General features: G+C 39.0%; 1 protein-coding gene across 5 annotated transcripts in view; it reads left to right on the forward strand.

Annotated features, from left to right (window-relative positions):
- LOC100740902 (protein groucho-like) overlaps window positions 1–21,727 on the forward strand; it is a 177,714-nt gene that overhangs the window by 40,220 nt on the left and 115,767 nt on the right. For 4 of the 5 annotated variants that reach the window (XM_033321281.1, XM_012386843.3, XM_003490270.4 and 1 more), the window contains exon 2: window positions 21,469–21,566. In XM_033321281.1, coding sequence (XP_033177172.1) covers window positions 21,469–21,566 — 98 coding nt within the window. Of the gene's footprint in view, window positions 1–21,468; window positions 21,567–21,727 lie in introns of those variants that run through there. The other variant, XM_024368289.2, reaches the window with a different exon arrangement.

Below are 21,727 nucleotides of genomic sequence, written 5' to 3' on the forward strand. Positions count from 1 at the left end.
GCCGCGGCCGCCTCTTATCGACGGATCTGCACGAGTGCTCGCCGGAACGAGCGAGCCAAAGCGAGACACCGATTCAAAGGGAGAAAGATAGGAAGAGGATGGTGGTAGAGGGCTGTCTGGTGTACGGCGAGTGCATGTGTGCACGTCTCTCTGAGTGTGTCAGGTGTTTTCAGCTCGATTCACATCGCTTGGAACGGGCTGCGCTAGCCCGCCACCGGAGAATAAAAGAAATTTACCGTATGGATATGTCGAGGCAAACGTGCTGGCGTTTCTCTTTGATTTTGGGACGCGCACGTTTCTCTCCCGCCGATACTGCGCTATTGCCAAGACAATGAAAGCGACGATAAAGTTGCCTTTTCGCGTAGCGCGTGCAAGGAGATACGGGTGTCGAGACAATGCGTGTATCGCTTGATTCGTCGATGATGGAAAACGTCAAACGAAAAGACTGAGAGAACAATAGGGGAGCTTTTGTAGATTATGCTTATCTTTTTTTTATATAAATGTACGGATTAAAGTTGTTTTTTATTTTTCTTTTTGTTAGATTGCTGGAAGGGTAATATGTAAATGAATTTTTATAAATTATAGTTGAGTTTGTTACGCGCTAGAAACGTGTAGGTTGCAATCTCGATTTTCCTTTGTTTAATTACATAAATGTCAGATTAAATAAATTAGATAAGCGAATCATTCAGAAGACAAATTGATCGACTACGTTCTCTAAAAAATTACTTAAAACTAAAAGGCTCGTCTTGATGAAATTACGTTTGGCTCGAATACAGTTAATTAACAATACGAACGTAGTATCGAACAAGTGAATAATAAAGCGATAGAACTTCCGAAGCCTTAGTGGTGGATCTACTCCTCGATGGCCTTGAATGCTCATTGATTTTGAACGGGCTACAAAATCATACGAATTAACGATTATGTCTGCGCAGCGTTTTACGAGTACGTAACTCGAATATACTCTTGCATCACGCCGTACATCTCTCAGAGCAATAATCTAGAAGCCCAGTTTCGCTCTCTTAATGCCCCATTACACGTTGCAAAACAGAGTTTCGAAGAGGTGTCTGAGTTAATGGAACTCGATTATCGTCATACCGTCACGAATTCGAATAACACGCTCTGATAAAATCTCCGTAAGAAGACAATCAAACATTCTGCTATCGAAGAGACATTCACGCGTACCTTATCAAAACCGTATAATTCGTTCGCAAGGATATAGTAAAGTTTCGCTCGTTTTAACTCGATACGTCGTAACGTGTGACCACTTGTTAAATAACAAAGGTGGTGTGTCGCGTGAGTTCGATGCTTTACATCGTCGTTACAACGTTAACGATATAGAAAATCTCGCAAGAATTACAGTTTACTCGATTCCAGGGATTTAATTAATTTCATCGCCCTCGGGTTTGTCGATGGCCCCGAGCGTGCTGGCAGCTTCGAGTTCCGGCCATCGATGCTCCATTATACCGTTAAAAAATTACCAACATCGTGTTGAAACAATTTATCCACGCGAAATATTTCCGGAACGAAACAACAACGAGCTGCCCGTAAACGTGATAATAAAAGCAGAAACGCGCGTTTACGTGGGATATATATCGTCGACGGTAGAATCGATACGTGAATAAAATCCTTCATTATCGGGAACGAGAGTAGAACGAATCGCGTACAGTCAGGTAACACCGGTAAAACTATGCTCCCGCATACCAAAGAATTATGAGCGCGAGAATCGTTCCCGTTCCGCGATAGAGAGACACATGAGAGGCGGTCGTGCGATCATTGCGCCATGCATTATTTATGTCATTCCGTGTTCCGCTCACAATGTGGGTCTACGAATCAAAATGCATTGCTTATGCAAATGTCGGTCGCGCACCCGTAGTCTCGGGGTGAATTCACAGTCTGCTTCGGGGAATAATCATAATGATCAATAAGATACACCAGCGTCGACGAGGCGTGCATTGTTTCCTTGTCTCTCCGCCTTTGGATCGCCTCTTCTGCCTCGCGTTTGCTTTGTTCCTCTTCCCCTTCGTTCTTAAATCGACTCCTCTCCCCCTCCCCCCCCTCTCTCTCTCTACAGGGTGCTCCAGGATTTAAAAGGCAAACTTGGTTTATGTTCTATGGTCATAAAAAAATGTTATATAGACATAGATAATTTAAAGATTCGTTAGAAAGTTGTAATAAAAATAGAAAGTAAAAAAAAAAGAAAGATTTTATGATATTCAATCTTATTCACATTTATTATTATTTGCACATTGAATTTGTACATCCGGATAAATGGATAATTGAACGAAAAAAGATGTATCAAAATATTATTAATACGCGTGGTGAATTAATACGAGCTTGATGAGACGATAAATTCAATCTTTTTATCGATGTCACTTTCATATCGATAGAAGTGACGAACATTTTGAAACGAAGTACATATTAACAGCTGTTAAGTGGATTCTAAATTTATGTTTGTCTTGTAGCAATTGCAAGTCTGTCCTCTTCGTATTTTCTTCTTTTATTATAGCTTTTTAATAGAGTTTTAAACGATCTATGTTTATGTAATATCCTTCGCTCGATCGTACCCATACAATATACTAACAAAGTTTTGCTGTTACATCTTGAGACACCTTGTACATTTCTCTCCTCCTTTCTCTCCATCCACCTATTTCTGCTTCTCTGTTCGTTGTTGGTTGCTCGTCTAACCCTCGGATCCCGTGTTCCTCTCTTCGTAGTTCATGCAAATCTTGAGGCGCATTGTCTGACGATATTAGGAGAACTGTTATCGCGTTGCATAATTTCCGTGCTCGCCGGTGTTCGCGGCTTTGCCGAGCCAGAGACTGGTAATCCGTTTGTATTCGAGCGTCGAAGCAGACGTCCTACCGTCTCTTTGATCGAAGCAACTTTCGCGGTGAAACGGCGCAGAAACTGCGAATCGTGGAATTATAAACTCTCAGCCGACTGTCGACGTCTGACTGCAGGTTGCCGCCGTTTCTTCCACGAGGGCGACATTTCACGCGTTGCGATCGAATTTCGATTTCTTGCCGCTCGAATATGAAGTACGCGGTGCACGGTGTTCCAGGTGCTGGTTCACCGAGAATCGCAACGAAAGAAATTAATACGACGCGATCGTGGAACGGGAAAGGTTGCACGATGATTTGCCCGGTGGAATCGTCGATTAAGCGACTCGATCCAGGCAGACTCGATTAAATTCAGATCCCGCCAGAGAAATTACCCGAGCACTTTCTTATTTGCGAAATTATTACTTTGTACGCGTCTCCGTGGATACTTTGTATGTAATTTATTTATCATCTTATATCTCACGGTTAATATTGCTTCATTACAACGGACTGTTAACGCTCTCGATACGATCCTCGTGTATTTTTATTTCCAACGGACGAGAAAACCATGTAAGCATGATTGTGGATCGCTACACGATCGTTCCGTTACGATCGCACGTAAAAGGAGAAAAGAGCAACAGCCGATTTCACCGTGTCCGTTTTGTTTTGATAAATGAATATCCGAAGTGAGATACTTCTACCTTTTACATTTGGTCGAACTGGTCCAGCGACAGTTTGAATAATCGATTGAGATTATCAAGTCGAGTGACGTTTAATTACTTGCGTACAGCGTCTCTCAATAAGATAGAATCTATATCAAAATATACGATACAGTAGGATTTTCGTTATATATCAGGTTGTTCGAAAAGTTTCTTTCGTTTTAGAAGGAAATAATAGACGCACAATGTTTTTCGTTTTATATTAGTTTATTGAATTATGCGCGAATGTAATAATAGAAATAGAACGAAATGGAGCATATCTAATTCAATAAAATAATATAAAACAGAAATTGTCGCTCATCTATTATCACCCTACTTTTCTTTTTCTTTTTATTTGGAAGAATTTTACAATCAATTCTCATTGTGAATTATAAGTAAATTATTCTGGCATGGTACTATATTGTGTTTAATACGTATTTATCGTGTGTTTGATTCTAGTTGAATCTAATGTTTAGCTCTAAATGGTAATGTCCTTTTAGCCTGCAGATCTGATCCGTCGCGTCAAGTAATTGAGTAACTAATGGGTTTTGGTGGTTGTTAACTCTTACGTTATATGTATTACTGAATTTGGATATTTCTTCTTTGACTGTGGGTATCTTGAGGTCGCGATGTATTGTTTCGTTGGCAACATATCAAGGTGCATCTATTAAGGATCTTCGATTGAAATCGTTGAAAAATTTCTATGTTGGAATTACTTGCTATTCCTCATAGTTGGATTCTATAGGTCCAAACAGGTTTTAATATGCCCTCATATAGCATTATTTTACTCTGCGCGCTTAAGTTGAAACGTCTGTCAATGAGCCAGTAGAATTTTTTTAATTTTGATTTAAGTTATTTGAATTTATCTACGATATGTCGTTTCCATGTCATTCTTCTATCCAGAATCATGCCCAGATATCTGACTGACTCTTTGTTTGGAATTGGATTTATCATTTTATGAAACGAAAGAAACTTTTCGGGCAACCTAATATATATATATCTTTATTGTAAAATTAAGTCATCAATTTGTGGAGGATAATTAACAGATAGGTAGATGAATTTGTGATAGGTAAATCTTGAAAACTATGAAAAGATGGAATGCATAAAATAGGTAATAATAAGATAGTTGAGCGGAGAACTTGCTGTACGAGTTTCATTGTGGAAATTCGCGTACGAACATCGAAGACCTTGACCAGCGGTGAGCTTTCGAACTATGGGAGTGTAAGTCGGTCCAGTTATAGGGCGAATGCGGTCGGCTCTGGTCGTCGGGCGGTTTCGGAATCCGCGCCACGTGTTGGTGGTTTTGCGGTGCGAGGAAAACCGCCAGCCCTCGAAGCTCTTCTCTGTCATTCTCCATTTACCCCTCTGATCTTCTGCGCTATCTTCTCCGGTTTAGCTGCGATTTTCTCCTAAACTTTCCACACGCTGAATCTCCTGCAAGATATTCCTCGGTGTGTTTGGTACTTGGTACTCTTTGATTAGCGCGAAATTACGAATCACGCGGAGGAGTCCTTGCGGTAATTCGTATTTTGCTTTCACGTTTCCTGTAATTGTGTTTCACACATAGTTGAATAATTGGCGATGTCACGCCTATTTTTAAATTCTCTTTATTTTTAATCATCGACTCTCGATTGCAGGTTTTCCATTTTTATTAAAAAGATTACGTACATGGTTCAGTGTAATCGTAAAATCGCATGAATATTCCCAATGACGAGATTACACGCAGCGAAACATTCTCTCGCAGCAAGATACTGAAGCTTAATGGAAATTTCTTTTAAACGTTAAATAGACCTTTTAAGAGGCTGAGAATCCTCCGTGCGCATTTCCCTACTGAATTAATGTTTTGAAACCTGCTTGCTGGAAGAAGTCGGTGTATGTTTTTCAGTCACCTTCACCTGCTCACCATCATCCTGCCGATCGTGTCTCCATTTACATTTCATCGTGAAACATCTGGCGTGTTAAAAAGTTAAAACTCAAATCAAATTGGCGAGCAGGGCTTTTGCCTGAAATTACGTCTCGAAAAGCCGTCGGAGATAGCCGTATCGATCGTAAATCAATTACATCGAACGAAAGATGGAACGAATCGTACTTTTATCTATGCTACCGTAATTCCAGCTACCTTCGACTTTTTGTTTAATTATTACTCGGCAATTATGGTAATTAAATTGGCGACCGGGCGACGATGCTTTCACTGGCCGTCGCGTTCAACGCGTTAATATGTATAAAGCTCGCTTGGCCAGTCACCGAGGAGGGAAAGAGAGGGAAATAGAGAAGGAGAGCGAGGCGGCTTATCCGGAATCGATTCGTGAAATGATTAATGTATCTTTAGCGGTTTGACGCGCGTGTTTCGCTTTCACGGAAGAGGCACAGCCGGGGACACGGTATAGAGGGCCCTTAACTCGGCCGATAATGCATGCTGATAATCGGGTCTTTAGTGGACGCCAGGATCGATGGAACTAACGTAATTAGGCGCGCTGATATGCGCCACTTAAGCGTACTTGAGTGGCTGCAAACGCAACTGATTGGTTCTGTTGCCACTATCCGCCCTAATGCTCACCACGACACGCTCACCTAACCTCTCTTACTCTACCTTTCGCTCTCTCTCCTTCTCCTTTTCTCTCATCCTGTCTATCTATCCTATATATCTGTATGTCTATCTGCTCGTGATCCATAGATAATGCACTGTGTGTGCACCGTCGAGTTATTACAGTCGCTAACAAACATCGGACGAAAGAGAAGCGAGGTTCGTGCTCTTCTATCTTATTGGAATTCGTGCCATTAAACGTCTTGCCGATTTTCCACGTACTCAGCCGGAAATCGTAGCAGACGACGAGCTGCTTTGAGAATAAACGGAGCATCGAGACGAAAGAATAAACGAGACGTTTTATACGGGCCGATAGATTTCTCTACTGCCGTGGACGCGAAGAAAATCGCGTTGCGCGTCGTATCGACTCGACTGCCGTTTTGTTCGCTCCTTCTTCGACGCCGGGCCAGCAAGCCAGTCAGCCAGCCAGCTCCTTTTTACGACTGGTAAAGCATCGGATCTTCTATATAACGTGATGCGGACAGAAAAGAGGACAGCCAGTCGGAGATAATGAAATGGGGAAAAGTAGCGAGCGACTTTTTGCCAAATCGTGGATATCTCGTTTTCCAATATGTAACTCTCGATATTAATTCTTTTTTATCGAGCTATCAAGCTCGCCGTTTCTTTGTCACGGGAATCCTCTTTTTACCTTACAGACGTTGAACAAAACCATATATTTCGCGTTATACAGCGCGCATGAATCCATTATCCCGGCATTGATGTCACGAGCTAAATGCCAAAATACGCGCGACCCTCTCCAATCCGCCTGTTTCGACCAGATCGCGTTTCGGTATTAATTCTTTTTGTCGGAGATCGCTGATTTCACGGGGCAGTTTTCGAAGTGCTCCCAGTTCCAACACCGATCGCGTTATTGTGATTGCTCTCGATCAGGGGGGAGAAGGAAAAAAAGAAAAAGGGAGGAGATGCAGTGGAAAGTGAGGGATAAAAGGGGGACAGGATATGACGCGAGAAGGGTTTTTGGCGTTTGGCTCGGGGGTGGCTGGACTATCGGATAATTAAATCGGCCGCAGGACGTAAAGGACACTGATTGACGGGTGCCGGCTGTGCTCTCTCATCATTATTCGTCGAAACGACATAATTCGCGTTTCGCTTTTCGACGGAAGCTAACCGCATTTTCCGCTACAGCTCTCCCCACAGTGTGTGCCAGCTACGATGGTATGTTCGTGCGGCCGTGTGTGTGTCTGTCTGTCTGTGTATGCATGTGCAAAAAATCCCTTTTTCTCTGCGTCCCTGGCCCCCGTGTTCTGGTTTTATTCGATGTAAAACGATGAATATTTTAAACCACGGCGAAAAATGGATTTTCCCCGTGGCGCGCATCCGTGCAATTTTTCCTGTGAAAAATCAGAGACGAGCGTTGCACGGCATTTCGTTGAGTACACGGGAACGTGCTCGCTTTATTATTGATACGACTGCGGGGCGCGTGTGCGCGCACGGCTCCCGTGGCAAACAATGTATGTACCCGGGGAAAATTTTTACGTCGCGTTTTAACTTGATTTTACAGGGACGACACGTATTTATTACGCCTTTATTTGATCGCGCCAATCGCCAGCGCGTCGGACGATATTGAATCCCGGGTTAAACTAATAACATTAAAATCGAAAAATCTGAATTTAATCTTTCGCTCGCTAGAGCGATCGGATCCTGGGCTTTTCAACGGTATCATCGCCCAACCCCCTCCCTCCGCCCCACGTTCCTCGTCATCGAGAGCAAAGCTCGGGGAAAATCAAGCGTTTGTTTTTAGAAGGAAATTTTCATTGGGCAAGATTAACATGTTCCGCGCTACGTGATTTATCTTTGGTTCGTGGCGCGCTTGCGAAACCTTCATTAGGCGAATAAAAATATTTTTTTCTGGTGTATTCGGTCGGCCGAAAAGTTCCGAGTAGATATTTTTATTATGAATTTCTATCATTGGAACGTAATGAAATATTGGAAGAAACACAGTCTTTAGTTAGATAGTACTAAAAAGGAATTAAGAAAAAATATCGGGAAACAGGTGATGTTGAAGTTTGTGTATCGAAGAAATTTTGAATTGGAGCGGGAACATTCGTTTTTAACACTTTGATTGCCACGTTGGTCATTGATGACCACCTTGAACTTTTTACAATTGTAAAAATGAACGCTTGAACTTCTTACAATTGTAAAAATTGAATGAAAATTTACAATTAGGGAATTTTGAATATAACCGATAAACAGAAGATACATTGAAATAAAAAATGTCCCATTGAACAATTAAACATTTTTATTAGAATATCGATAAAAAAAAATGAGAACAAATCTTGCATCTAACGGTGCACTGTGTTTGCATCCAAATCTTTGAGGAGTAATCTACAAATATTATTATAAACACAGCTGAAAAAATAATCGTAAGTGCTGCTTTATAATCATATAATTGAGTTAGAAGTGTGCACATGGCTTACTATTATATATAGAACGAGCAAATATTATTTACTAATATCTTCTACGCGTTTCAACAGTATATTTCGACGAAACAAGGAATGCGGATGGTTTGTTGAAATAAACGAAGCCTTGTTATAATATGTCGTTATCAATTGTTACCAAAGCGCCACGATGATCACCCGTGACCATCAATAAGATAAACGATCCATTGGGGAAGAATGTTGTCTTACATCATCGATTTATTATTATTTTTCCATTATATGCTTTGAAGAATAAAAATACTACCGTGGCGTCCTGAGCGAAGCATGTGATTTCGGCGTGGCAGTCAAAGTGTTAATACTTGTTATTATCTATTTATTGTCGCTTTTTGGCTATTATTGTGGTAATACTTATTCAAAAGACTTTTTAGAAGTCTCTAGAAACCGTTTGAAAGAATCCATTATCGGAAAAAAAAAGTTTTTCCAAAGTTAGACTCCGTCAGATTATAAACGATAAAAAGCGTAATCGTAACAAAATCTTCCTGAATTTTCGTTATTAATTTTTCAAACAATCTAACAATATCGTACGTGGTACGAAATAGATGTATTTTTAAAATAAATATTTATACGATTTCTATATATATATATATATATATCGTAACGCGAGTTCTCCAACGAAACATTTAATTTCATCGTAACACGAAATCTGCTTAAAGCTGCATTTCGCGTGTTGGCAGTATTTTTATTATATATCGTAGAGATAATGGAGAAAATGTTTTATTACATTTTTATCCAGATAACAGTGCATGAATTTAACGTTAAAGGCTATCGTAGATCAGATAACGTGGAAACTTTCACTCGACCTTCCGATCAATTTAATCGCCAGCAAGGATCCAGCGTTCTGCGCGTTTTTGGTTCAAGCAAAAAATATTAGGTTGTCTGAAAAGTTTCTTTCGTTTTGTAAGGAAATAATAGACGCACGATGTTTTTCGTTTTATATTAGTTTATTGAATTATGCGCGAATGTGATAATAGAAATAGAACGAAATGGATCATATCTAATTCAATAAAATAATATAAAACAGAAATTGTCGCTCATCTACTATCACCTTATCAAACGAAAGAAACTTTTCGGACAACCTAATATTTCCGTACAAAGTACACGGTATATTTAAAACACACGGTGGTGGATACCTGTAAATGGAAACACGGCAGGCCGGTTTTTGCGCCTAAAATGGCAATTATAATGTAGGGACGCGAGCTCGCCATGTACCAGGCGAAATAATAAAGAACGTGAAATTCTAGAAACGACAGGGGAGAAAAAGAGCCACTTATGGTCCAGGTAGATGAAACACATTTCGTGGAACTGGTATTAACGTTGGCTGAAAGTGGACGAGTGTTTCGTCAGAATATAACGTATATTTCGGATAGGTAGAAAGTTTTATTAAAATATTGTTTCTATGCTCGTGAAACGTGTACACGTACGCGCAAATGTAAAACTGTAATTTCTGTACACGCAGATTGCAAAAGCTGGATGGGAGGCAGTTCACTTTTACTTGTCGGGAGTAATATATGTAACGTTTAACAGCATCAGACATGAAATCTTAATTAGACTTGTGTGATACGCGGTGTACTACGGTAGCCATTTCGATATAAAAATTTGAAGTATGAAAGCTGTGTTTGAGTATTTGCAAAATACACAAATGCAAGTTTGTCTCGTCGCAAAGAGAAATCGTAGATAATGAAATTGAGATGGCTTCAGGTATCTGATATTTTTGCACTTATTTGCCTTTTATTCCCGTGGGAATTTCACTTTTCGTTAGTAGAATAATCGAATAACTCAGTCATCCTTGAGATTCTCGTACAAACGTTATTAGTAACGAAGTATGCATAATCATGTGGGAAACATACACTTTTAGAAATACAACTGGAAATATTCATATACATTGGAAGTAGCTATGAATTTATATGAAAATACCTGGAGAAACTCCACGTTCCTTTTATTAAACTTTTTCCCAGCATTCTCCGTACCTTTTTATATTCCACAACTTTTTTGCACCATATCCTCCGCAAAATTCAAACATGTACCACTGTTGAATATAATTACAATTTCGGCATCTGGCGCAATTCGATTAAAAGAATAATATCCTTGACATATTTTGAAAGTTGTCATTTACGAAGAAGAATGTTCGTCTACTGTCAAATTAGAGACTTGTTATCATAAACGGCATCAAATATATCGTGAAATTTAAGCTAAAATAAGAAACCTCTGCATAGTTTTTTAACATCCCAACATCGTACAAACGCGCAATAGTCATTTAATTGACTGTCTCTGTATGACCAATTTTCATCCACCTTCGGTTATTGCCCTTTCATTTACGCCAATTAATATCAATTATTACTTCTATCAACGCCTACTAATTCTATATAATTATCAGAACGGAGCTTCAAAGCTAAATGAACAAATCTGAAGTATATTTTATATATTTGTACCTATTAATTCATTATTAAGTCATTATTATTAACACTAGAACTACCACACCGGTGAAATTGACTGATTTTACAATTTTAGTTTAAAATTCCTACTTCATGTTATATCTTTTTTCCCCAATGATGTAATGACTTTCGCAACGATATCTAAACGAATAATATAATGAATTTTATTTTGTTTTTTATGTATTCAAACTGAAAATAATTTTGTATCAAGGTTACTTATACCAATACCAGTCAAAATGACTGGTACTTGTCACCAATACCAGTCAAAATGACCAATACCAGTCAAAATGACTGGTACTTGTCAAAGCGTAAAAGAATCCTGCAATCTGTTTATCGAACCCCAATTAACCGGTTTCCTCGTTTTGTACAACTTCCCATACGTTTTTAAAATTTTTACTGTGTATCATTCAATATGATATCAGTTGCCAGAAAAATTCCGAATCGATCACTAGATACTAACACTAGAAATACCACACCGATCAAAATGACTGGTTCTGCAATTCTTTAAATGTGTCAATTCTAGTTTAAGGATCATGGTCCCAGATGGATTAATAATACCAAAAATCTACTACATAACATGGAATTCCTTTTGTAAGAAAGTAATAAATCAACAAATATACAAATATTCTATTATTATTACACGAAAATGGTGTCCCGCTGGGGGCAGCCACCCACATGATAATCAAACACCCAAAAAATTCAAATTGGACAAATTGTGAATGTAAACAACTTAAAAAAAAAAAAACATATATAACCGGCTACGGTTTCTCCTGTGACTCCACGGTTGGTCATTGGTGATCTGTGCGCTTGAACTTCTTACAATTGTAAAAATTGAATGAAAATTGACAGTTAGGGAATTTTGAATATAACCGATAAACAGAAGATACATCGAAATAAAAAAATGTCCCATTGAACGATTAAACATCTTTATTAGAATATCAATAAAAAAAAATGAGAACAAATCTTGCATCAAACGGTACACTCTGTTTGCATCCATATCTTTGAGGGGTAATCTACGAATATTATTATAAGCACAGCTTAGGAAATAATCGTAAATGCTGCTTTATAATCATATAATTGGAGTTAGAAGTGTGCACATGGCGTACTATTATATATAGAATGAGCAAATACTGTTTACTAATATCTTCTAGGCGTTCCAACAGTATATTTTGGACGTTTTGCTTACGACGAAACAACGAATGCGGATGGTTTGTTGGAATAAACGAAGCCTTGTTATAATATGTCCCTATCAACTGTTCCCAAGACGCCTCGGTTGATCACCCGTGACCACTAATAAGATAAAGAAGAATGTTGTCTTACATCATCAATTTATTACTATTTTGCCATTATATGTGGTGCACTTCACTCTACCTAGACCAGACCACACACCGCGGGCAAGATGGGAACCAGATGCCCGCTCATCCTTACTACGTACCCTCAATAGTCTTAAGGACCCATCATAAATCTCAGGAATTTTCCAGCTAAGGTCCTTCAGACCGAACAAACATCTTTTTACTGAATCGTTTCTAAAGCTTATTATTTATTACGGGAAGACAGAGGAAAGTTAGTTTCTTTCACGTATTATACTTCACACTAGCAACTTTCTATCGAGGGCGGCTAAGACCCTTCCTAGTCTACCAACCTTCTTTTATCCAATCAGAAGCAATGTCTATTGCCCTCACTTTCCTAACCAAAATTGTCATCAACAAATCCGATGGTCCCTTGCGTTAGACATATCCATCACTGGCTCTCCTTTGACATAGCATCGTCTCTTTACTTCACTTATTCTTCATCGTTAGAATAGTCAACATGTCATTACCGAGTTTCTATCCTTAGATCAATCACTTACTTAACTTATACATACGTATCAATGTAATTATCTTCTTTACAAAGTTGTTGGAATAAACATTAATTTATAGCTGTTAATTCAGTGTAACCTCGTTTGAACCACCCCTATTATCGTAACAGAAATAACGGGATCGATCAGTTCGTGGCGTCGATTATTTAATCGTAACGGGAATTTACGACTCTCGTTGACGTGCTTTCTCGGGATCGCGTCTCTCCGCGAATGATCGAAAACACAATATGTTTTGAATAATAAAAATATCCCCGTGGCGTCCTGAGCGAAACATGTGATTTCGGCGTGGCAGTCAGTGTCAAATTTTTTTTTTTATTTATTTGTTTAAATTTTACAATTTGTCCAGTATGACATTTGGTAAAATATTATAGCGGTATACTAATATAACTTGTGGGTGGCTACCCGCAGCGGGGTACCATCATCGTGTTTGTTAGGGTATGTCCTTTGTGAGATCTGTTGGGTGTTTCCTTTTTAATCTTCTTTTTATGCTTGATGTGTCGACTGTATCCGCTACCAGCCGGTTTGGGTGCGTTGCTATTCTTTCTCTGTACCTTCTTGCACTTCTGTTAATCTCCTCCTTGACCGTTGGTATTCCCAGGTCTTTCCGAATGTCCTCGTTCCTATCGTACCATGGCGCGTTTACTATTGTTCTGAGTATTTCAGATTGCATTGCCTCTATTTTGGTTATATAGCTCATTGCTGCTGTTCCCCATAGTGCCATTCCGTATGTCCAGATTGGTTTTATGACCATTTTATATATTTTTAGTTTGTTTTCTATGCTTAGTTTCGACAATCAGTGTTAAATGATCGCAAGAATCCATGAAATTCAATTTCCAGCAACTAAATTCAATTCTCTAAATTCAATCGCTTCTTAGCCGTGCATTATTGTACATTCGCCTCGACTAAGACTACAAACCAAAAACCCATTCAAGAGTTTTACTTAAAGCGTATTTCATATATTTCCGTTAATGCGAAAATGTATGTATTTTACATAATCTGCGCTAAATCATCGTCGAAATGGAAGGAAACCAATTTCAATCGATTAAATCCACCAGGGATATTTACTCGCTCGAAGAGAGAGGTGTTCGTAATCGTCGGGGATTGGGCTTTTCTCGGTGCGGTGCGCGCATTATCACGATGCACGTCGGCGGAAGCTCGTGCCGTTAAGTATAGCGTCGAGCAAGCGTGGACGAGAGAGTATGGGTGCTCCGCGGCGAAAGCCAATAAATTAATTGGATTGACCGCGGGTGGCTTTGCGCGGACAAATGGGATCAACGATTCTGCCGATCAGCAGCGCGCGTGGCTACGTCAATTCTTGCGAACCTCGAGTGTCGCTAACCCGCTCACACTCGCGCGCTTGTTCCTTCGTACGTTCGGCTTTTAAAAGGTGGCTCGCTAACCGGATGCAGGTATCCTGATGCGTTTACACGTGTCTGATATCGTTTAAAAACATGTTGGTATGAGCGATCTGCCTCGTGTACTCGGCCGTTCGAAACGAACAATGAAATGCACGACAAATAAGATACGCAACGTCTCGTTTGGCGGCTTTGTGACAATCAGCGCGACACCAGGCACTGGCAAATATTACGTTAACTTGATAAGCGCGCCTTATCGATTCGAGAAAAGTCACAGGGGTTGTTTTCTGTCATAAACGACGTATCGAGTTTTATCGTGCTCGCTGCTTCGCCAACTCTTCACGCTTCGTTCTACTCGCGAGAAAACTCTTGTCGCACACGCTGTGATTTAGGGGAGTGGTTTGGTCGAGATAACGCTGTGTGGAAGGTTGTCTCGAGGAAAAATCAACCTCGATAAGTTGTTCTCTAGTTCGATGGATGCGTTACGGGTTGATTATCGAGGGAATACTTCGTTCGTTGTTTCTCGATTTTAGCTATGGCGGCTGTGGAGTAATAACTTGCTTTCGCTATCTACGAATAATTATTATTACCATAAGTTCAATAATAGTCAGTTACAATAAGTTTAATAATAGTCCCAGACCGATATTTCATATCTCCTCTTCGTTTTATTATTAGTCTAATATCGAGTTACCAAGATTTCTAGTGTACAAATTCGTCGATTTAAATATATTTTCAAATATCACTGTCTCTGGTATATACGCACTTCTACAGTTGAATATTCTGCACGCTGATTCTACACAAACTCTCAAGTATGTACAACCGATATCTATCGAACCAGAAAAATTCTCGTAAAAAGAGAAACACAAGTTCTTCGCATTTGCAGAAACGTTAATTACCTCACATCGCATTACTCTTTGAAATCTTCTTTTTACGCACTAGCAAAATATCTCTATCATCTCCATCATCGCCGTCCATACTTTTAAGTTTGCACATTTTTTATTAAACTTGTGTTGAATAAAGCGTATAGACTCTCTCTCTCTCTCTCTCTCTCTCATCCTTTCTCTGAGAGAGAAACAGAAATTGATAGGGTAGGGGAAAGGGTAGAAGAGAAAGAACATGATATATATCGAGTCGCGGGAAGCAGATAGAAGAGGTGGAGGTGTAGAGGTGGAGAACTATTTCAGCTTTTACGAGGCCGTCGTGGCGTATCCGTTTTGCGGGGTACGACGTGCAAAACGATCGATAACACGCTCGTAACGTTATTACCGACAGGTATACGGAGGTGGGTAGCAGCGGTACTACCGGTAATAATGTGGCTTTTACGGTCGTGGGCGCTGGTACAGCTGCCGCCAAAGTCGGTAAGCGTGGGTTTCCATCGGGCTCTCAAATGCCGGAGCAGCAACCGAATTTGCGCCACTATTTCCGCCGTTCCTGACACTCTCTCGCGCTCGCTGTTTCACCAGGAATAAAAGCTAGATCCGGGATACGTGGTGTGGATCTTTATCGATCGCGGAAAGGACGACCGTTGCGAGACAACTCGAGATATCTTTGGTCGCTGCGGAAAATCCGGCTGACGTGTCGCCTGAAATGTCGTTTCGCTACACGTTTCCTCCTTTGAATTGTAAGCACTCGTTTCGAAGCTTTCCACGAACAATGTCACAAATTTGAGGCTGCAATGTAAATTTCATGAATCACCGAATACAAACCTCTCGTGTTGAAATATTTGAAACTGTTTCGGCCTAGAATATTTTATGTTCGTACTGTGTACTAACCCTTTCCACGCGAATTTTTCTTTTAACAGTAACCGCTTAATGGTAATTACGTTAATACGTAATACTATATAATGCAACAGAAATTTGAAAAATGAGGAAAAGGTAGTTTGAGATTCTCATTTATAGTAGGATCGTAGTAGGTTGTCTGAAAAGTTTTTTTCGTTTTATGAGGAAATAATAGACGCACAACGTTTTTTTGTTTTATATTATTTTGTCGAATTACGTACAATCCATTTTGTACTGTTGAGATGAACACCGCGACATTTCACAGACTTGGTTTCACCTTTGTACGAAGGTGCACTGTTGTAAAAAACACGTTTGCGAAAGAAAGACACTTTCCGGACAACCTAATGTATAAATCTTGATTACAACAATTTTACAATCTTTCTAAAAGTTATCTTAGCTATCTGTTGTCTCATGAGACTCAATAGGGTTAAGATAGCTACGCACTGAAACAATGTGTAAAAGTTACGCAAACGTGACTTAATCGAGCAAACGTGCCTAAGTCTCTCGACGATTATCTTCATTTCTTTTCCCTCTACACCTTATTCTTCCTTTCTACCAAAAGTCTGTGAATTATCAGTAGACTTAGATTGTTGGATGCCGCTAATTAATGACAATTACCGGACGACTATACAGGCTGAAGTCGAGACGATTATCCTGGAAAGGGTAGCAGCGATAGTCGGTTGCGTCTTTACAATCGACGAGGCAATATCTGGCGCAGGTTTTACGAGAAACTTCTCTTCCGACGAATATTCGCTGGGGTAGGAAGAAACAATGTTTCTCGCGGTCGACGAGAGTCGATTTCTATCTAAAGTGTTTCCTCAAGTATTTTTTTCCTCGCGCTTCCTCGCTCTTACGAGCAAGCTTTTACGAGCTGAAATTGTCGGTGGCGAGGAGAGCGAAGCGAGGCTCGCGCGTACACGTCTATGGGGTACGCGCAGGTTTAAACTGCAGGCGTAATCAGCGAACGGAAGCCAAAGCAGCGGCACGATTTCCGCCGCTTATGCCGGCTGCGTTCGTGTGTGCATGCCTCGAGGCGGCTGCTTACGTGGGCCGTGACAAGTGCATCCGGCACATCGAAGTATTACCGTTTGTTCCGTACGCAATCACGACGTCCGATTACGCTTCGAAAATACTCGATTCCCATCTAAGCAAGTCCGCGCCGTTCATACGCGTGTTTGCTAGAAAGCTAACGGAAGATCCGGACTGTCGCATAGCGTCGTCGTAAAATTAATTAGGAGTGAAATAAACCCATTAAGCAGCGTTATATTATCATAAATACTTTAAATTGTAGAATCAGATCGTGGAATCTATGTGGGTGAAACAGCGATAGAAAAGATAGTTCGTTAATGCTCGGGATACCTTTTTCATAGTCACAAAGTTGAAACACGGAAAAGATTATAATTGCATGGTTGACACGAATGCATAAATTGTTTCACAGCGAGATAAACAATTTGTTTAAATTCGTCTATGGTCACTTAACTTTGAAACGAAGCTGGGCAAATATTACTTCAAACAGGAAATAGTAAATAGCTTTTTTATATTAAATCAAACGAGTATTTTTGAGAATAAAATATTTTATTTGTTGGAACAAGTTTTTGTAATAGTGTTTACAATTGTATTTTATTTGATAGTCAAACTAGCGAGGAAATATTTTATTTATGTTATCCTATTTCCTCTCTTATTCGTAATAATAAAATATTATTCACAGAAATATCAACGTCTGCTCAATATCCTTTTTATATGATACAAGTAGTTTCCTAATCTCTTGATACTTGATTTTTTTGCTGTTGTTATGTATGTTTATCGACATAACAGGCCGGATACTCATTGTCAGTTTGACATTGTTACCAGATAGTATTAATTAGTGTTACTTTATCTTTCTGTCGTTCAACTTAAAAAATTACTTCAACCGCGTTTTAAATAATCATATGCGAATATTAGACTTCGTAAACTGAAGAAATAGATGCAATTTTAGATGAAAATGATGACGAAATTCCAACAATCTTAGATATTTTTCTCCATTAAAGAGCAAAATTCGTATAGTACTGGCGTTTTGACGGAAAGAAAAAGTTGTTTGTCGAAGCAAGTCTAAGTACTACAACCAATTTTTTGTTACATCTGCGTACTTATCATACAGATTTATTATCAGCGTATGTATACACGGTATAGAAATGGTCGCAAGAGTTTGATATAGATACGAAAAGATATAAACGACGTAACTAAGGGAATCATCGTAAGAAGCAAACGAATTAATTAAGTAAAAACGGAAGACGCAATACTCGATTACATATGTGGCGATGGCAAACTTTTTACGACAGTGGAAGAATCTAAATTTAAATAATTAATATCCGGACTCAGAAAATTGAAATCAGAGGTGAAGTGTATGTGTCGTAAAAGTCTGGTTATGAAAATTGTGTACAAAATATAAAGATACGATAGGAAATATAAAAGAAGAAATATGAAAGACTTAGAACGGATAAAATGTGTCTGTATAACCGCTGATATATGGCCTTGCTTTCGGAGAAGCTTTATCGGCATGACTGTACATTGGATAGATACAAATTTTAACGTCAGTCGAAGGCTATAGTTTACTCGCGATTAGAATATCCTCACACACACGCTCGAATTGCTGCCATAATCGTGCATCTACATAAACGATTTAATTTATGTTCTAATAAAATTACGTATACCGTTACGGATAATGGAAGCAATTTCTACAAAGTTTTTAAAAAATTTCATTATAATATTCAGGCATTTGAGACTGCGGAACAAGCATCGGAACAGGAACAAACATTAAGTTTCTGCAGTGTGGATGATATTTTGAATACAGCAGATGCTGAAGATAAGTATCATAATATTCATAAGCATCGTAGATGTTGTAGCCACACGCTGACTTTAATTGCTACTAAAGACTCGAATAAAGTTACCGAGGAACATTTCGGTTATAAAAAAATGTACGTGTCTGCCATGTTAAGATGTTCATGATTCTGGCAGAAAACTAACAGATCCGGATCAAAAGCAAATAACACGATGCCCAATACGATGAAACTCACTGTACGACGGTATAAGAGAATCACTGAATGCAGAATCGAAATATTCGGTATACTATCATTCACCTTCACAAACGTTGAATTTCTAAGGGAATATGAGCGTTGTATGCGACCAATTGCCTATGCTTTGGATAAACTGCAAGAGGACAATGTCTATATGGTCGGCATTCCTCCGTGGATTTTGGCTGTAGAACATAATTTGCAAGATTGCGGGTCGTAGAGAATGTTACAGAAGCCTTGAGATATTGCGAACCCTTGAAACTTCATTTGATATCATGTTTGACAACTCGGTTTCATCATTCGTACGATTTTTCAGAGAGTGCAAACGATTACATAATTGCGACTGTTAGTCATCCAGTATGGAAATTACGGTGAGTTTCAGACGATTTAGTGGAAGATAGACGCAATTACATTAAAGAAATAGCGTTATAAGCTTCGGAAGATGTAGCAGATCCTGATAAGCAAAATTAATGTTTTCGCATAGCAAAGTATAAGATACGAGAGAATTAGATGATTTCTCTTCAAAACCTGATGAGGATATTGCTGATGATGATTGTAACTTAGGTGATAATGATTCATGAATTCAAAATATCACGAAATACAGATATATGAAACAATTATTTTAAAAATATAATACAAGGATCCCATCGTCTTCCATAGTTGAAGGATTGTGTTTAGCCTCGTTTGATTAAGTTTGTGTCAGCGAAGGAGTAGCCTAAACGACGAAAATGTTGAACGATGCACCCTGTTACATGCAGATAGCCATACTAGAAAAGAAAAATAAATCTATTTTGACGATATTATGGTTTCTTGCCTTTTAGTATCACTTCTTTCCTCCACCTGTTTTCATCGTCAAGATATTTTAAAATATCTTATTTTATGTTTTACAGTATCGAAATAAAAAGATTTTATTTCACGAAATTTCGTTGTCTATTTAAAATAGTATTTTATTTGGATCATCGAACAGCGATTACTCGAAGCATTTGACATACTTTTCCTCTAAATCTTGCCCAGCTTTGCTTTGAAAGGATTAAAACAGAATAGAAGTTACGGTTTCATGTACGATATAATTCTCACAGTTACTTTTTGAGCAGCACTTTCCAAGTTGTAACTTTTATAAAGACTACCTACTGGGTGGCTTGAATTTTTCTGGGGCTCAGTAGAATATAAGATGTTATCGTAAATAAAATTACATTTTTGCAAACTTTACTCCGGATATTATAACGTGCGTTTATTGTTAAAAATCCGTCTCAAATGTTTTCAATTTGCTACTTCGCTGTATCTCTAGTCGATCTACGAGCACCGCCTTCGATAAAATCATGACAAGCCTCTCTCGTCGTCTGTTGATCAAATTCACATCACTGTTTTCACGCGATCTATTTGACTGAGCTTTTCGTCCAATGAAAATTCGAGACACGAGGAAATATTTTCCTGACTCTCTCCCCGTGTCGGCATCGGGTTCGCTCGGTTGCAAACAAGATCAAGCAGAGTCGTTTAAGGGTAACCTTTTAGTCGTCTACCGCTTCTAGGGCTTCCTTTTTCATCGTTGATGCTCTCTACGCTGGCTCGCACGGCAAAGTACATTATAGATCAGAAGTTCGCAACCGCACTTTGATGGTAGATCGTAAATGAATTGGTTTATGAGAATTTGATAGGAAGTGCGGTCAGCTGTTAGGTACCGTTCAGAGGGATGGAATTTCGATTGTTTAAATAAAGTTAGCTGCTGTTATATTCTTTTTTGTTATGTACTTGATCGAGCCATGGTGCACAGATTTTTAACGATTTAATTAGCATAAAATTGAAAGGGGGAGGCAGACGTATTTCTTTTCTAAGTTAGCCAGTTATTTTTTTTTTTTTTAACAAAAATAACAACGTTGCGCCAAAAATAAGTTCAAAGGGTATTTTTAATTAACCGATGGCAGAAACGTATATCTCAGATGGTTTCGTAATGAAAACATAACGCGCCTTCACCGAGAATAAATACAATTAATACCTCATTAAAATACAAGGCTGCGTGAAAGGGTTAAAATGATTTTCATCAACGCATAGATAAATCTTTACTTTTCCGTTTTACGATAAAACGTAAATAAGGTGCACAGCTAAATGCATATCTAATAATACTAAGAAACTATTCTCAAAGCATTGTTCTACAATCAGGGCAATGTTTGATTTCATCTAGAAGCAGTTAAAGGCTAATTACACCCGTTTGTCTGCTTTATTGTAAAATCTAACAATGCAGGCAATGGTTTTAAACGTGTTTTGCATTTTTCCGCGGTCAAGTCGTGAGATAAAGAGTTCGTTGCGTGAAAATTTGTTCGTTCATCCTTGAGAACGATTTTTATATAAAGGGAAGGGCAGGCAGTACGTTTCGACGAGTAAAAAACATTTCGGATCGACCGAGGAGCCAATCTTATGCGTTTTATTTGATGTTTCAGGGTCCACCGCAACCCGGCCAGCAATATAAATTCTCGATCGGCGAGTTGTGCGATCGTATCAAGGAGGACTTCAACTTTCTTCAGACACAATATCACAGGTAAATCTTTATTTTCAATGATCGTAAATCAAGCCCTCCCACCTGATCCTTTGAACGTATTTTTACGATTGGAAAACACGTGTAACGTTTCCTCGTTGGCATTCGCGTCACGGCAATTTAACGTAGCGACGATCACGATCAGTATAAAAGAAAAAAAAAAA

Source organism: Bombus impatiens, unplaced genomic scaffold (genome assembly GCF_000188095.3).
Source record: "Bombus impatiens unplaced genomic scaffold, BIMP_2.2 scf_0418, whole genome shotgun sequence".
Taxonomy (NCBI): domain Eukaryota; kingdom Metazoa; phylum Arthropoda; class Insecta; order Hymenoptera; family Apidae; genus Bombus; species Bombus impatiens.